The 16,808-nt window shown below is 36.9% G+C and overlaps 1 protein-coding gene across 2 annotated transcripts; it reads left to right on the forward strand.

The window, feature by feature from the left end:
- Positions 1-5,747: 5,747 nt before the first annotated feature.
- Positions 5,748-9,890, forward strand: LOC130214977 (28S ribosomal protein S17, mitochondrial-like). Of its 2 annotated transcripts, none has more exons than XM_056446857.1 (3): positions 5,748-5,772; positions 6,028-6,172; positions 9,538-9,890. In XM_056446857.1, exons 2-3 carry the CDS (start codon positions 6,050-6,052, stop codon positions 9,817-9,819), a joined length of 405 nt encoding a protein of 134 aa, XP_056302832.1. In that variant the 5' UTR covers positions 5,748-5,772; positions 6,028-6,049; the 3' UTR covers positions 9,820-9,890. The 2 variants fall into 2 exon arrangements, with proteins under 2 accessions (XP_056302832.1, XP_056302831.1); XM_056446856.1 differs by lacking the exon at positions 5,748-5,772 and adding an exon at positions 5,803-5,903.
- The last annotated feature ends 6,918 nt before the right edge of the window (positions 9,891-16,808 follow it).

The following is a 16,808-nucleotide window of genomic DNA, read 5'->3' on the forward strand; positions in this document are numbered from 1 at the left end:
ATCAAAGAGGCCAAGAGACTATGTCCACGTCAAGCCAGATGGTCACTTTTCTTCTCACGTTTTGATTTCTCCATTTCCTATCGTCCAGGACCCAAGAATCTAAGAGCAGACGCTCTCTCTCGTTTACACGAGCATCACGATCATGAAGAACTCCCAACGAAGATTCTTCCCGAACACATCTCCATTTGTCCGATCACCTGGAACGCTCCTCCAGTCGTTGCCACTCCGGAAGCCCCTGCTCCGCCGGGATGCCCTCCTCATCGGCAGTTCATACCACCTGAACACCGGGTAGATCTGATCCACTCCTTACATACCTCGCTAGGCACTGGACATCCAGGGATCAACAATACTCTCTCGCTAGTACCCAAACGATTCTGGTGGCCAAACATGGCAAGGGATGTGAGGCAATATGTTCAGGGCTGTAAGGACTGTGCCCAATCCAAGAGCCCACGTCATCTACCCGCTGGAAAGCTCCATCCCTTGCCGATTCCGAACCGTCCCTGGTCACACCTAGGAGTGGACTTTATCACTGACCTCCCCTCGTCAGAAGGTATACCTGTATTCATCGTAGATAGATTCTCAAAGTTTGTCAAAACTAATCCCTCTGAAAGGTCTTCCACAGCCTTTGAAACAGCCGACAATATCTTTAATCAAGTCTTCAGGTCATTTGGTATTCCAGAAGATATTGTGTCGGACAGAGGTCCACAGTTCATCTCACGTCTATGGAAAGCCTTCTTCAAGCTCCTAGGTGTGGCCGTCAGCCTCTCTTCTGGATATCATCCCCAAACCAACGGGCAGACAGAGAGGAAGATTCAGGAGTGGGACGGTTCCTGAGGACCTTCTGCAGTGGTCACCAGAGCTCCTGGAGCCAGTATTTGGGCCGGGCAGAATATGCCCAAAAATTCACTGCGGCAACCCTCCACCGGACTCACGCCATTCCAGTGCGTCCTGGCTTCCAACCACCGCTCTTTCCCTGGGATGGCGAACCATCTGATGTCCCCGCAGTGGATCACTGGTTCCGGGAGAGCGAGAGAGTCTGGGACGAGGCTCATCAACATCTGCAGAGGGCGGTCCGTCGAAGCAAGGTAACCGCCGATAGAAGAAGGTCTGAAGAACCCAGATACACACCCGGACAAAAGGTGTGGCTATCCACCCGGGACATACGCATGCGACTGCCCTCTCGCAAGTTAAGTCCCCGATTTGTTGGTCCCTTCACCATCGTGGAACAGGTTAACCCCGTCACCTACAAACTACAATTACCCTCTCACTACCGTATTCACCCTACATTCCACGTATCACTCCTGAAACCCTATCACGATCCTGTTCTTCCCTCCACAGAGCCTGACCACGAAGAGGAACCCCCTCCTCCACTGCTCCTAGAAGAAGGAGCCGTCTACGCAGTGAAGGAGATCTTGCGTTCCCGACGTCGTGGTGGCCAGTTGGAGTACCTGGTGGACTGGGAAGGGTACGGCCCCGAAGAAAGGACATGGGTTCCCAGAGCTGATATTCTCGATCCTAGTCTCATGGTGGAGTTTCATGAGAGCCACCCTGAGTTCCCAGCGCCTAGAGGCAGAGGGAGACCACCACGGCGTCGGAGGTGTCGGCCCTCAGGAGCGGGCCCTGGGGAGGGGGGTACTGTCACGGATTGGTCAGGCTCTCACGATCCCCACTCACGAAGATCACCATCACCTGACTTCTAATGAGCACACAGCTGCATCACATTCACGAGCACCAGATAAAAGCACAGCACTCCAGTCGCTCATTGTCCGGGCTCGTCTCGACGAAAGCGGACAACTGAGCGACCACTCAGCGTAGTCATCCTCAGCTAAAACAAACGCTTTACTTACCTGTTCTCTTTGTATTCCTCCTAGTCTTCCTGGTCCACCCGAATCGCTGTCTTCCAGTCCTTCCAAGTCTGTGTCATCCTCTGTCAGCTGTATCTGGTGTGTGCTGTCCATCCTCGTGTATTCCTGTTACCCAGCCACGGAGGAAAAGACCCCAACATTCCTGATCCTCCTGGCTATCCTTCATGTGCTCCTTGTTGTCATTAATAAACACCCTAACGTTTCCTTACCTCTGCTCCTGTCCGCTTCATAACAAAGCAACTAGTATTAGCACAACTGATTAATTGAAGTACTTTACTGTAGAACTGTTTCAAAACACTGTACATGACAGGGAAAATGTCCTCCACAATCTCATCAGCAATGTGGAAGACAACAGAGACGTGTTAAAATGGGATTGATAGTGAGATTTATTTGATGAGTGAATAGTTCAGTAGGCTATAATACCTCATCAAGTTTTCCCCTATTTTTATCGGTTACATTTCTGCTTGCATTCGTTATATTTTTGTTTAAATGTTGTTTTATTTGATTAGTATGGTGCACCTTTTGGATGTTTAATAAATGTTTTTTAAAAATGTATTCTTTGCATTCAACTTCTTTTCTCTGTGTCTTAAGTGTTTGAAATTGGAAATATTTCATCATATAACAAACAACAAAAAAGGTTATAGTGGATTAGATAAAAAAAATTATATGTAAGTCTATTTTAGTATTTTGGTTATTGTTAATAAATAGTGTACAAATATAAATTATATCAAAAAGCATGAAAGGAAGAGGGAACACAAGACACAAATTGTGAGTCTGCATATAATCTCACTGAGCGAGTAGTGTACTGTGAGCGCACAAGAAATTTTGTGCGTGAGCAGTGCATATTTGAGAGAGCATGAGAAAATTTGCACGCGAGCAGCGTATATTTGAGAGCTCACAAGCAGTTTTGTCCACAAAGGAAATCGGTGCACGAGCATTATATTGAGAAAGCTATGTTCATCATGCTCACTTTGTGCATGACAGTTTTGTGTTGTGAACCCGAATTTAAAGTGAATAGAATAATGGCAAGATTAAAAAAAAAATGCATCTCGTCATGGCATTGGAGTTTACATATAGGCCTGTTGTGTCTAATATGAAAATAGCCAAGCTATTCACAGATATTGCCAGATAATCACTTTACCTTTACCATACTTTCAACAGACTTTGATCATTTGTGATTTTGGCTCTTATCCTTTCTTGCATTGTCTTGAGCCTTCACGTTGCCAAATATATACTATATTGTTAGTAGCCTGGATAGGTCACCGTCATTCTGCTACATCATATCGCTTTCTACTGGATGTAAAATGCTCTGCAGTACATTTAGTCATTTTAGAATGTTAAGTTCTAATTCTGTAGTTGTTTTGGTGAAAGTAACTAAAAAGTAATATAAGAGTAATGTAACATATTACAATTTTGAGACAGTAATATTGTAAGGTAAGGGATTACTTTTAAATCACAGTAATAAGTAATCTGTAATGTATTACAGTTTGGAAGTAACTTGCACAACACTGCATAATACACTATGGGGTGGAATAATAACAGATAGAAATGGTCTAGTAATTGAGGAGGTGATAGAAAAGAAAAATTTGGTATGCATGAATGATGGAGAATATACACAAATGGATGTAAATATAGGTAGGAAATCAGCACTAGACCTAACAATTGTGTCAAATTCATTGGTTGGAATTACAGTTTGGGAGGTCATAAGAAAATGCTCAATTGGGAGTGACCATTTTTCTATTATTAGTTCAGTTATAAATAGTCAGAATAATTCTGGAAAATGGAAGTATGAGAAAGCAGACTGGGAGAAATTCAAAGAAATAAGTGAAGAAGGAGATTGAAACAAATTAAGATGAATGAAAATATTGAAATTGAAAGAATATATGCAGAGTTAAGTTCTGTAATTCGGCATGCGGCAAGTGAATGTATTCACAATGTATTCATTTTAATTGAAAGATATATCAGAGTTAAGATTGGGAAGGATGTGTCAAGTAAAGGAATTATTGAGAATGGTACTCCACAAGGTAGCGTCATAAGTCCTTTGTTATTTATTATTATGATTAATGACGTTTATTCAAATTTAGAGATAAATATTAATAAATCACTGTTTGCAGATGATGGAGCTCTATTGTTAAGAGGCAGAAATGTGGACCATATTGTTAATAAAATGCGAACAGCATTAATTAAAGTTGAGAATTGGTCAACAAATGGGGTTTTAAATTTTCAGTGGAAAAAAAACAAATATATTTTCTTTACAAACAAAAAAAGTAGAATTGACTTAAAACTGAAAATATATAATACAGAATTAGAACAGGTAAAAGTGATCAGGTTTTTAGGAATGTGGTTTGATTCTAGAGCTACATGGAGTAATCACATCAGTAAGATACAGGAGAAATGCAAAATAATTTTGAATGTAATGAGATGTATTTCGGGGCGTGAGTGGGGAGCAGATAGATTAGCTTTAAAAACAATTTATGTAACAATGATCAGAGCAATTCTTGATTATGGTTGTATGGCATACAGTTCAGCAGCAAAGTCACAATTAGAAAAACTTGAAAGAATACAATCTCAAGCTTTTAGAATTTGTTGCTGAGCATATCCTTCCTCTCCAGTTCCAGTATTACAGGTGGAGATGGGGGAGATGCCAATTCATCTAAGAAGGAAACAACTGTTATTGACATACTAGGCAAGAGTAAAAGGCCAAGATGATAATCATCCTGTAAAAACACTATTGGAGGTATGTTGGGAATATGGGAAAAGGAAAATTAACAGCTTTAACTGGATTATTGGGGATTTAGTGCAGGAAATGAAATTAAGTTAATATAGTATTATACCATCAATAGTTCTACCAACAATAACTTTATGGATATTACCACAACCAAAAATAGACCTCAAATTATTGAAAGACAGACAGGAAAAAGGACAGGAGTTAACAGATGGATATCTAACAAGAGAGTATATTGGGACACAATACGATCAATTTACACACATTTTTACAGATGCATCAAAAGATCCTCAAAGTGGCCGGGTGGGGATAGCATATGTCATTCCAAGTTTAGATGTGTCAGAAGGGAAAAGAATAACAAATCATTTATCAGTATTTACAGGAGAGCTGCTAGCAATCAGATTTTGAAAATCATGTGGGAGCAGGAAGGAGGATTGTATTCTTTCAAGATTAAGGCTAGGACATACAGGGCTAAACTCTACATTACACATGATTGGAAAACATTCAACAGGCTTGTGTGATGGATGCGGAGAGAGAGAGACAGTAGAACATGTAATCATTAGTTACAGATAATTGATGAAGAAATAACTCGGAAAGAATTTTTATTTCCGGAAGGAAGGAAATGGTTGATACAATTCTTAAAAAGAACTTCAGTTAATACATAGGATATAGAATGTCTATGTAAGTATGTGTGTATGTATGTATATATATATGTATGTGTATGCATATGCGTATGTGTGTGTGTATGTGTATATGTATATATATATATATATATATATATATATATATATATATATATATATATATATATATATATATATATATATATATTTACTTAATTAATTTATTATTATTATATTGACAATAATATTATGCTTTCCCCTATCTTCTATCTTTTTCTCTATCTCGGCTGTGAAGGACCTGAGCTGTAGATGGAGGAACTAAACACGCAGCAACATCGACGGCTCGGGTTTTGAAGAGTCTAGAGTGTAAAAAATAAATAAGCAAATAAATAATAATAATAATAATAAAAAGAAAAAAGGGTCTCTGATCCATAACCCACAGTAGGTGGCGGTAATGCTCTGTTAAGAATGCGAACCGCCAATAATCACCAAGAAAAAGAAGAAGAAGAACACTCAGCGTGACGTCATCAACATGAGCCACGAGTCTTGACATTCAAACGTATGCGGAATGTTTTCATAAGTTTATGACCTTTACTTTAACATTTACCTTAACGTGAACCCGTTTATGTGCGTATAGCAAGAACAGGTTGTTGTTTTTTTCTGTTGTGACTACTATATACCTCGCATTCGGTGAGTAAAGCACGCTTGTGCGCAGCTGAGCTAACTTTAGCGGCTGATTCTGATTCAGGAAATGTATTTTGACTTGCTAGTGTGCACGTGAATTTAAAGTTAATATTGTTTGTCTGAATTTCAGGAGGCTGCAAAGGCTAAACGGCATGTCCACGCGGCAGGTGTCGGTCCACGCGAAATGGATCATAGGTCAAGTGATCGGAACCAAGATGAAGAAAACGGCGAAGGTTCGGGTAACCAGACTAGTGCTGGACCCTTACCTGCTGAAGGTGAGATAGATCATTAAGTCTGCCTCATATGCAAAACAAAAGCACAGTCACTATGTTTGACAAATTTTTGGTTATTTTTGTTGGTTTAGGCCCTATACAACCCCTGGCATACAAAAAATGGAATCGCCACACTGTGGCGATTCATATATATGTTTTTTATTTATGCTTTTTAATGTTAATTTCTTAAATACCTATTTTCTGTCTATTATAGAAAAAGTGTTTTGTGTGTTGTAGCAAAAACACAACAGAATATATATATTCCTTTTTAGAATTAATAATATATCATATCAAATAATATCAGTCAATATTTAATTTCAATAGTAACCTACAAAAAGATAAACATTACTATTATTTTTTATTGTACTTGACATTTTTTATGTCAATTGCTTTGATTAATAATTCTGTTCTATTTGTCTGAATAATTTTTGAATTTATATTCCCATATTCTTTTACTCATAGCAAATTAACAAATTACAAAAAATGCCACAAAAGCATTTTGTTAAATAAGTTAACACGTTTTAAGTTATGCATCACACAAAATTTATTTTAGTTAACAGAAATTAGAATGTAATCAATGGAAAAATATGTAATCAATGTACATGGAAAAAAAAATTGAGTCATCAATGAAATTAGTACTTTGTTGCATTGAGGTAAAGTTCAAAGTGATTTCAGTCCAAAAGTTCGAAGTTGTGAGTCACAAGTTCTTACCTAAAAGCAATTTTACCTCAGATGCTCCTCTGGCATTTATGGTTGCCTGAATTCTTTTGGACTTTATTTGAACTAATGAAAAACTATATCCTGCATCAAGTTGCTTGTGGCTTTCTCAAATAGCCGTTGACAGATCAGCTTTGCAAGAAGGACCTTTGTGGTGGACCAGTTGCTGTTGTTTTCAATTTTCAACATAAATGTTCATTTAGATTTCAATCTGGACTGTTTGATGTCATAGTGTTGATTTGACTTTCCTGAAGAAAAACTGCAACTGTCTGTTTTCTCTGTGGCAAGACTAGGACTGGGTATCTTTTTTAGCACCGACCGAACCGTCTCGATACTACCGAGTATCAAAAAAATAATTTCGATACCCAAGGGTATAATCTTGTCAACGTCAGTGAGCACCACTTGGAGAAAACCTGCATCCTTAACGTGCCCGGATCAAATGCTGGTGCTTGGCTGCAGCGAGGCTGTCTTGAAAACCAGCAGTTTACGGCGATTACACCCACTCGCGCAGAGCTTGTCAAATTGTCAGACATACAAAATCAGTTAACTTTTAGCACTTCTTGCTTGTGTACCATTAAAGTTTAAGGCCCCGTTTACACTGCAGATAAATGTGACCCAATTCAGATTTTTTGTTCATATGTGAGACAGATCGGATCTGTATGATGACCGTGTAAACAGAAAAAAAAACACATGCATTCGGATATTCAGAGATCGGTTTCAGGTCTCCTTCATATGTGGAAATAAATCAGTTAAAAATCGGATATGTGACAATGCGATTGTCATGTAAACAGGCAGATCGTATTTATTGAGGCGTTCTGTTCTGATCATCATTAAACTTGTGACAATGTGGTGCTTCTCCGCGGTTTAATGATGTAGAAGGAAGAGCGTGTGTGGAGATTCCGACGCGGTAAACAACAACAGAGGAAACATGGAGGAAAGTGGTCAGTCGCCACAATTTGCTCCCACCAGACCTGAGATCTCTCTCACACATTCCTCTGAATGATGGAGGGCATCATACAGAATATAAACCCTAAGCGCGAGCTGCGATGACGGCCCTTTCCCACCTTCTCCGCCTCAAAATCATTCTAAAGTTGGGCGAACTAAACCTTTAAGCAGCAGTAAGCCTCACAAATATATAAAATTTATTGACTTAAAACTGCTTGAACTTTATTAAAACTGTTTGCACTAATATATTGTGTTAATCATTTTGCAATTTTGTTCCTTTGTTTATTGGTCTTAGAGATGAGCCTGCTGTGAAGTGTCACAAACATCCTGAAAAAAATAATCTTGTTAAAATATTTTTCTTAAAATAAAAGTATCGAAAAAAGTATTGTTCGGAACCGGTATCGAAATCGGGGTATCGGTATTGAAAATTTTGGAATGATACCCAGCCCTAGGCAAGACGCATTATCATCCTAAAAAAATGACATCATCTATTTCATCAACAAAACTATTCAATTGAAAAGAAGAGAAAAGTATCCAAAAGTTCAGTGTACACCTGTAGATTGACTATTAAAGTAATGCTCGTCCTTTTCCTGACACGCAAGCCACAATGTTACCTCATGTATGTAACTTAGTCCTGCGAATACTTAATTCTGCATTTGGTGTGAACCTGACATTAGCGAATGTGAGCTTTCTTTATTGCAAATTGTTTTGGATATAAGTTCTTGTAGAGGAATTACCAACCTAGGTCACACATGACATTACACGGGTTCCCAGTTGCAAAAAGTGACCGGTTGCGCTAGCAAACATGTTGTGTTGTGCGGTAGGATGCCAAATTCGTTCTCCAAATATAGAAAACTTAACTTTTACCGTACACCACAATGCTTTATAATGCCAACCGCAGACTTCTTTGGCTAAAAGGGAACTAAATGGAGTGAGGACCTAATTAAAAATGCTTGACTCTGCAGGTCTCATTTCATATCAGGTAAAAGTTCACGCTATGCTTAATTATACACGTTACTCGCTTTTGATTGCAGCAATGATTTTTGCAAAAACAGATAAATATGGTTAATTAAACTGCAGACACTGAATGCTTAGAATGAAATGTAAAAATGCAAGTTCACATACCCTGCTGAACAGGTTCAGTTCGCTGTCAGAATGCAGTTGGCAGAGGCAGAACCTCGGTTTTAAGCACTGCGTAGTTTTGAATCTGGTAATCACAGAACATTATTTCTTGCACATGACCACACAAATATAATATGTAATCAATATAACTTATTTCTAAGACAACAACAAATACTGTACCGTATCAGATGTCATTCCCTCACTGTACATGCTAGTGCTCCCGTTTTTTTTTCTGCAACCTCGCTGCACGCGCATCCTGAATGTTTACAAACATGGTCATTCATCAATAGCCGCAAGGCATTGGCCTACTCGATATTAACACTTGTGTGCTGTTGGGGATGTTTTCATCCATTCTGGGGTGATTTTGAGTTTTAATTTGGTCACAACTTTCTCTGTGTTTCAGCAAGTGGACTGATTTTTGCGTGACATCTTATTTTGACACATATTTTGGTAAAATGCTTTGAAATTTGGAACGCTACAATACACTCTTGGCAAATTGACTACCATTCAGCTAATTTATCCAAGAATAAATTTATTTATAATCCTGAGGCGCACTTTTTTTTTTTCTTTCTCTCTTTTACAAGTACTACAACAAGAGGAAGACCTACTTTGCCCATGATGCTTTGGAGCAGTGCACTGTTGGGGATATCGTCTTACTGAAGGCCTTGCCGGAGAAAAGAGCCAAACACGTGAATCATGAACTGGCAGAGATTGTGTATAAAGTGGGGCAGGTGGTGGATCCCGTCACCGGGAAGAGGGTGGCAGGAAAACAGTATCTGGAGCCTTTGACGGAAAGCACAGAAGACACGGAAATATCTTTAACAGAAAAACTGGAACAACTCAACATTTCTGCCTCTGCCTCATAGCCCTGTGTTTCTGTTCCATGTATGTACGAGTCTTGATTTTTCACATTAAAATATTATTACACTGTCTGGTATTTGCATGGTGATGACTGTTTTTGTTCGATTATGATCTATACAACTATTATTATAAACATTAGTAGATTCTTAAAAGTTATTTGTACTCAAAGATGGCTAAATAATGTGTCCATTAGTTATTATTTGTGGTTTTCATTGAGGGTTTTAATGGGTCGTTGCCTTCTAGTGGAAGTTAAACTCAATCATTTCCATTTTTTTTTTTATATTTATGATGGGTCTGATAAAGATGTAGGGTCTAAAAATAGGTAATATCTTAAACATTTTCAGGAGTGTGTGAACAATTTGTAATATAACACATTTACATAGAAAACATGTCACCTAAAACAGGTTTTCAAACTAATGATTGTGCAAGTTAGGTCTGCAAGATACACTCACAGGCCACTTTATTAGGTACACCTTACTAGTACCGGGTTGAACCCACTTTTGCCTTCAGAAATGTCTTAATCCTTTGTGGCATAGATTAAACAAGGTACTGGAAATACTCCTGAGATTTTGGTCCATATTGACACGATAGTGTCACACAGTTGCTGCAGACTTGTCGGCTGCTCATCCATAATGCAAATCTCCCATTCCACCACATCCCAAAGGTGCTCTCTTGGATTGAGATCTGGTGACTGTGGAGGCCATTTGAGTACAGTGAACTCATTGTCATGTTCAAGAAACCAGTCTGGCATGATGCGCAATCCTGCTGCAAGTAGCCATCAGAAGATGGGGACACTGTGGTTATAAAGGGATGGATATGGTCAGCAACAATACTTGGGTAGGCTGTGGTGTTGACATGATGCTCAATTGGTACTAATGGGCCCAAATTGTGCCAAGAAAACATCTCCCACACCATTACACCACCACTACCACCCTGAACCATTGATACAAGGCAGAATGTGTTGTTGACACCAAATTCTGACCCGACCATCCTAATGTCACAGCAGAAATTGAGACTCATCAGGCAACATTTTTCTTCTATTGTCCCAATTTGGTGAGCCTGTGTGAATTGTAGCCTCAGTTTTCTGTTCTAAGCTGACAGGAGTGGCACCCAGTGTGGTCTGCTGCTGTAGCCCATTCGCATCAAGGTTTGACGTGAGATGCTCTTCTGCATACCTCGGTAGTAACGAGTGGTTATTTGAGTTACTGTTGCCTTTCTATCCGACCCAGTCTGGCCATTCCCTCTGACCTCATTAACAAGGCATTTGCGCCCACCGAACAGCCACTCGCTGGATATTTTCTCTTTTTCGGAACATTCTAAACCCTAGAGTTGGCTGTGTGTACAAATCCCAGTAGATCAGCGGTTTCTGAAATACTCAGACCAGCCCATCTGGTGCCAACAACCATGCCACGTTCAAAGTCACTTAAATCACCTTTCTTCCCCATTTTGATGCTCTGTTTAAACTGCAGTGGATCGTCTTGACCATGGGCCTGTTTTAGTAAGGAGGTTAAATCAACCCGGACATGACCGCTCTGGACAGAAATTTAAAACATGGACCAATCACTCTATTTTTTTTAAAAATGTCTAATCATCTTGTTTAATCCCGCCCCTTCACGCAGCACCGCATGACAGATGTGAGTGATTGGTCCATGTTTTAAATTTCTGTCCAGAGAGGTCATGTTATGATCCTCGATTGGTCTCACCGGTCAAGTGATGCGATTTCACAGGTCAGAGTTCACTAAGCTTGAACTTTGCACTGTAGCGAACTGCGAAACGTGACGCAGCCTAGTCAGGATAGGAGCCCAGCCAAAACCAGCTATGTCCAACTTAAACCTGTGTTTCCGGTCTGATGAATTCACATGCTTATGAATGGAAGTCTATGGGGAGAAAAATCCAGTGTGACCACAACTTTACTCAGAGTTAAGCACGCACACCGCAACTATAAAAAGGCATTATCAATGGAGTGCAGATATTACAAGTCACCATGGCAACATCTGAAATAAGAGATCAGCATTTCTGTCTCCAGCTGAAGTTGATGTGCTCATGCAAATTTATAGCAAATACGAACATATATTTTAAAAAAGCAACACCACTGCATCAGTAAAACAGAGACTGTTAGCATGGGAAAACAGCTGCTCAAGTTAATGCGTTAAGCAGTGTTGGGTAGTGTTGCTACTTTCTAAATCAAATAGCTTTTCAGTAGCGAAGCTATTTTATTAGTCAAGTAGCACAGTAGCGTCCACAAGCTACATTTATAATAAGTGATGGCACCGAAATTCACAGAGCTGTGAGGCCGTTGTCTGTGAGCCGATGAAAGTAAATCCATATGATGGCGAGTAGTGATGTGCTGATCTATTCTAAAATATTCATTTCTCCGATACCAGCTTTGTATGTTCTAGAATCGATTATCTTATCAAAATATCGATATTTCAATATTTTGCAGCAAATATGTAGTTTATTGGAAATAGAAATACTGCGGAAAGTAACAACAATTACCATATTTTTTCTGAATAAAGTCGGAACTACTTGTTCTTTCGCCAGCCAAATCATGTGCGTAATATGGCACTGTACAACTGCAGATCACGCTAGCTAGCCTCTCAGTCCACTGGGCTGGCATATGTTGTTCAGTCACGATGTAATTGATATGGTGACCAAACCGAGGTTATGTGTGGAGCTACTTCACTTCCATAGACTCAAACGATGCGATTTGTGACACGTGTAACAAAACAGTGAGGTACTGTGGTAATACCACAAACCTAATCAACTAATCAAACTAATCACCTACATATAAATCACAAGACAGAATATGACTACGTCATGACTAGGTGGTCAGAAGAGGAGGAAAGGAGAGGCATGTGCTGGTGCTGCTACGGTGAGACAAACATAACTTTTAGAGTCCTTAGGTGCAGCAGGCAGGCACTATCCAGAGGTGTGATTCCGAAAACCCAGTTTTTTTTTTTCGTTTTTTTTTTAATTATGCATTAGTAATTTACAAATACAGCAAAACAGGCAACAAGCAAAAATTCCAAAGATAATAAAATAAAAAAACAAGAGGAAGACATTCAAAGGACACCAAAAACAGATTCATAATAACTTACAATAGACAGAGCTTTAACATTTACTTACAGCTTTGAGAGACTTCATTAACATAATACATTTATTGATAAAAACCTTGTAAAAGAGGAGATTTTGAAAGTCTACATTTGTGGATAAAGAATTTGCCATTTAAAATGATAAAATTAACAAAATTGTTAATTTGTTTATCACCATTTTCAAAATAACAAATAATTTATTTTGCATTCAGTGTTATCAACATTTTATTTTTAGCAGAATAATCAGAAAAACAGTCCAAAACAATTGCACACTCTGACAATCAACAAATAAGTGACATTAGGATTCCTCACTGTTTTTACAAAATGAACATTCTTCCTCAATATCTGAAAAATTGGAAAGTAACACGTTGGTTGGATATATTTTATGTAAAATCTTTAAATGAATTTCTCTTTATTTGAAATGCAAAATTGGTATGGTAGCAGCTATGCTTTTCTCCAATTAACCTCCCATAATAACGAATTCCAATAAAATTTCCCTCTTGGAATAACTCTATTTTTATCATTAAATACTTGCCTAATGTCTTTGTTAGTACATTTTTTTTGTCAAATAAATTTTTACTATTTATCAGGAAATTACATTCTTTATTTTCTATCTTATAATAGGTTAAATGACTGCACATTAAATTAACGAGTCCCGAGGGGATAGCTTTGATCACTGTTGAAAATTCTTTCAATTTAACAGGAAAATTCAACTTAGATAAAAATGATTCATATGAATAGATCTTTAAAGATTATCTAAATAAATCACTTACATATACCAACCTATGTTCCAACCATTTCTCCAAATATAAACTCTTTCCTTTAACAGTAATCAAATCGTTATTCCAAATTTTCATTCTGTGTGGAGAAAAATTATTCACAAAGCAAAGTTTCCAAGCCAAGAGTGCTTGTTCATGAAATTTAGATAATTTTACTGGTAATTTAGCTGGTGAAAAATTGCTAGTCAAAAGAAAATTGAGACCAACCACCCTCTTAAAGATACTGTGTGGAATAAAAAACCATAATGAATCTGGGTCAACTGCATTTTTTTCATCCAATTAATTTTGAATGTATTGTTCATAACTATATAATATAATATCTCAAAACCTCCATTGCATTTCTTCTCGGCCAATACTAAATTTTTAAGTTGGTGATGTTTGTTTTTCCAACAAAAATGTACTAATAATTTATTAATTTCTTTACCAACCGAATCAGGAATAAATAAAGATAATCTTGGGAAAATAAATCTGGACAAGCCTTCTACTTTTGTTAATAAAATTCTACCTAAAAAGGAAAGATCCCTTCTTAACCAGTTGTCAAAAATAATTTTTGTTTTCTTAATTTTGTTGTTAAAATTAAGTTGCTGCCTCACTAATAAGTTTTTGGATATAAAAATTCCTAAATAGTTAACACATTCTTTAACTGGAATATTAAACAACAATTGCTCACCAGAATCATGCACCGGATGAATCTCACTTTATTTAAATGAAGACCTAAGGCATTTGAAAAAACTTTAACCAAATCAATTGCAGTTTTAATTTGACATTTATCTTTTAAAAAGTAGAGTTGTATCATCTGCCAATTGTGATATTTTATTTCTCTATCAAATATAGTTATGCCATTCAAATTTGAATTTTTAATTATAATAATTGCTAATAATTCCACGACAGTCAAAAAACAAAAATAGAGAAATTGGGCAACTCTGTCTTACATCCCTATTGATAAAAAATATTTTTGTTGTATTGTTCTGTACTATAACTGAACTGTTGATGTCTTTATAGATCATTTTAACAGTCTGAATAAACTTATTTCCAAAACCAAATATCTGTAAACCCTGTAACAGAAACTGGTGCTCAATTGTGTCAAATCCCTTAAAAAACTAAGGAACAAAATAAGTGCCTCTGAATTGACAAATTGTTTATAATCTAGTAAATCTAGTACCAGTCTAATATTTGAACTAATATGGCGTTTTGCCATAAAGCCAGTTTGGGATTCATTTATTATGTCACTTAAACCACTTTTTAATCTGGTAGCATATACCAGGGCTAATATTTTATAATCAACGTTTAATAAAGTGATTGGTCTCCAATTGTCTATTATTAAAGGATCTTTATCTGGTTTTAAAATTAAACTAATAACACATTGTTTCATTGTTGAACTCAATTCTTTCTGTTCTAAACATTCTTTATACATATTGAATAAAGGATTTTCTATCAGGTCCCAAAAAGCACAATAAAATTCCACAGTTAATCCGTCGGTACCAGGGGATTTTCCTTTTTTCATAGAGGAAAGAGCTTTAGAAATCTCAGATTTGGAAAAATCATCCTCACAATATTATCTGTATTATCATTAAAAACTATTGGAACTGTTTGTTCAACTGTTTGTAAAAAGTGTCTTATTTTTTCATTGTCATTATTAGAAGTATAAAGTGTTTCATAAAATGTAAAATTAAAAGATGCTATATCTAAAAGGTTATTGGAAGTGCTTTCATTTATTTTCAGGGATGAAACAGAATTTCTATTATAATTCCTTTTCTCAAGGGAGAAAAAGCAGCTAGTATTTTTTTCACCTTCCTCTAGCCATTTGGCTCTTGACCTCACATAGGCACCATTAGCTAATTCTGTATACAGTTTATCTAATTCTAAATTTAGAGAATATAATTCAGATTTGTTGTCATCTGATAGAGAATTTAGTTTAATTAAAAAAATAAGTTTATCGGTTATTTCTGTATTTTTTTTTAGTTTGTTTTTCTTTAATTCTTTACCTCTTTTTATAGCAATTGTTTTAACTTTATATTTACAGAGTTCCCACTTTTGTGTAAAATTTAAACTATTATCTGTTTAAAACATTTGCTAACTGTTTAACTTGTTCCACAAAGTAACTGTCAGAAAGTAGGGTGTTATTAAATTTCCAATATCCGCGAATTGAATTGCCTTTACACCCATCAAAGGATATCGATATTAATTTGTGATCTGATAGAGGGGCACAAATTATTTTTGTTTCTGAAACATGTGGAATTAGATCATGTGAAATTAGCCAAAAGTCTATTCTTGATTTTAAAGAAAAAGAACTATTACTCCAAGTATATTCAAGGGAATTGGGGTTCAAATATCTCCATACATCTAGAGTTTGCAACTTGTCAGTTATAAAGGAATATAAATCTGAAAAACTTGAACTAGTAATTTTAGAGGGGAAACGATCAACAACATCATTTGGGGCATCGTTAAAATCACCACCTATAATTATCTTTCCGTCTTTGTACTTCTTTTTTAGATCTTTTATTGTATTACCAATCTTTTTAAACAGTTCTAAATTATGTGTTCTGACGTTATATCCGTAGACATTGCAAATTATTAATGTAGAGTTGTTCAATTTAACAGTCAATATAATCCATCTTCCACTATCTGAATGAAAAGTTTAGAAAACTTTGCATTTAAACTTTTTAAAGAAAATTGCCACACCTGCTGAATGATTTGATCCATGACAAAAAATGTCATAATCTCCCCATTGAGTCACATGAATGAGTCTCTTGAAAAAAAAAAAGAACTTGAGCTTCTGTGTGTCTTCCAAAAAGAAAAATAGCCTTTTTTTTAACAGCGTCGGGAATGCCTCGAACATTTAAAGAAATTAACTTAAACTTACTGAACCTGTAATCAGAAATCGCTAAATAGAACTAATTAACAAATATAAAATAGAATTACCTTTGGATAAAAAGTGTAAGATTGAGAAAACATGAAACATCAATTTCTTCAATTTTAATAAGTTGCATAGTTCCCAATTAAGATTTGACAGCCGTGACAGTTGTCATCATCTCAGGTGTCAGGGACACAGACGCACACTACTTCGATGAAGGCAAATCCTCCTCGGACGCCGGCCTTGCCCTCTGCTCTTGCATGCTGTTG

This window comes from Danio aesculapii, chromosome 21 (genome assembly GCF_903798145.1).
Source record: "Danio aesculapii chromosome 21, fDanAes4.1, whole genome shotgun sequence".
In the NCBI taxonomy this organism is placed as follows: domain Eukaryota; kingdom Metazoa; phylum Chordata; class Actinopteri; order Cypriniformes; family Danionidae; genus Danio; species Danio aesculapii.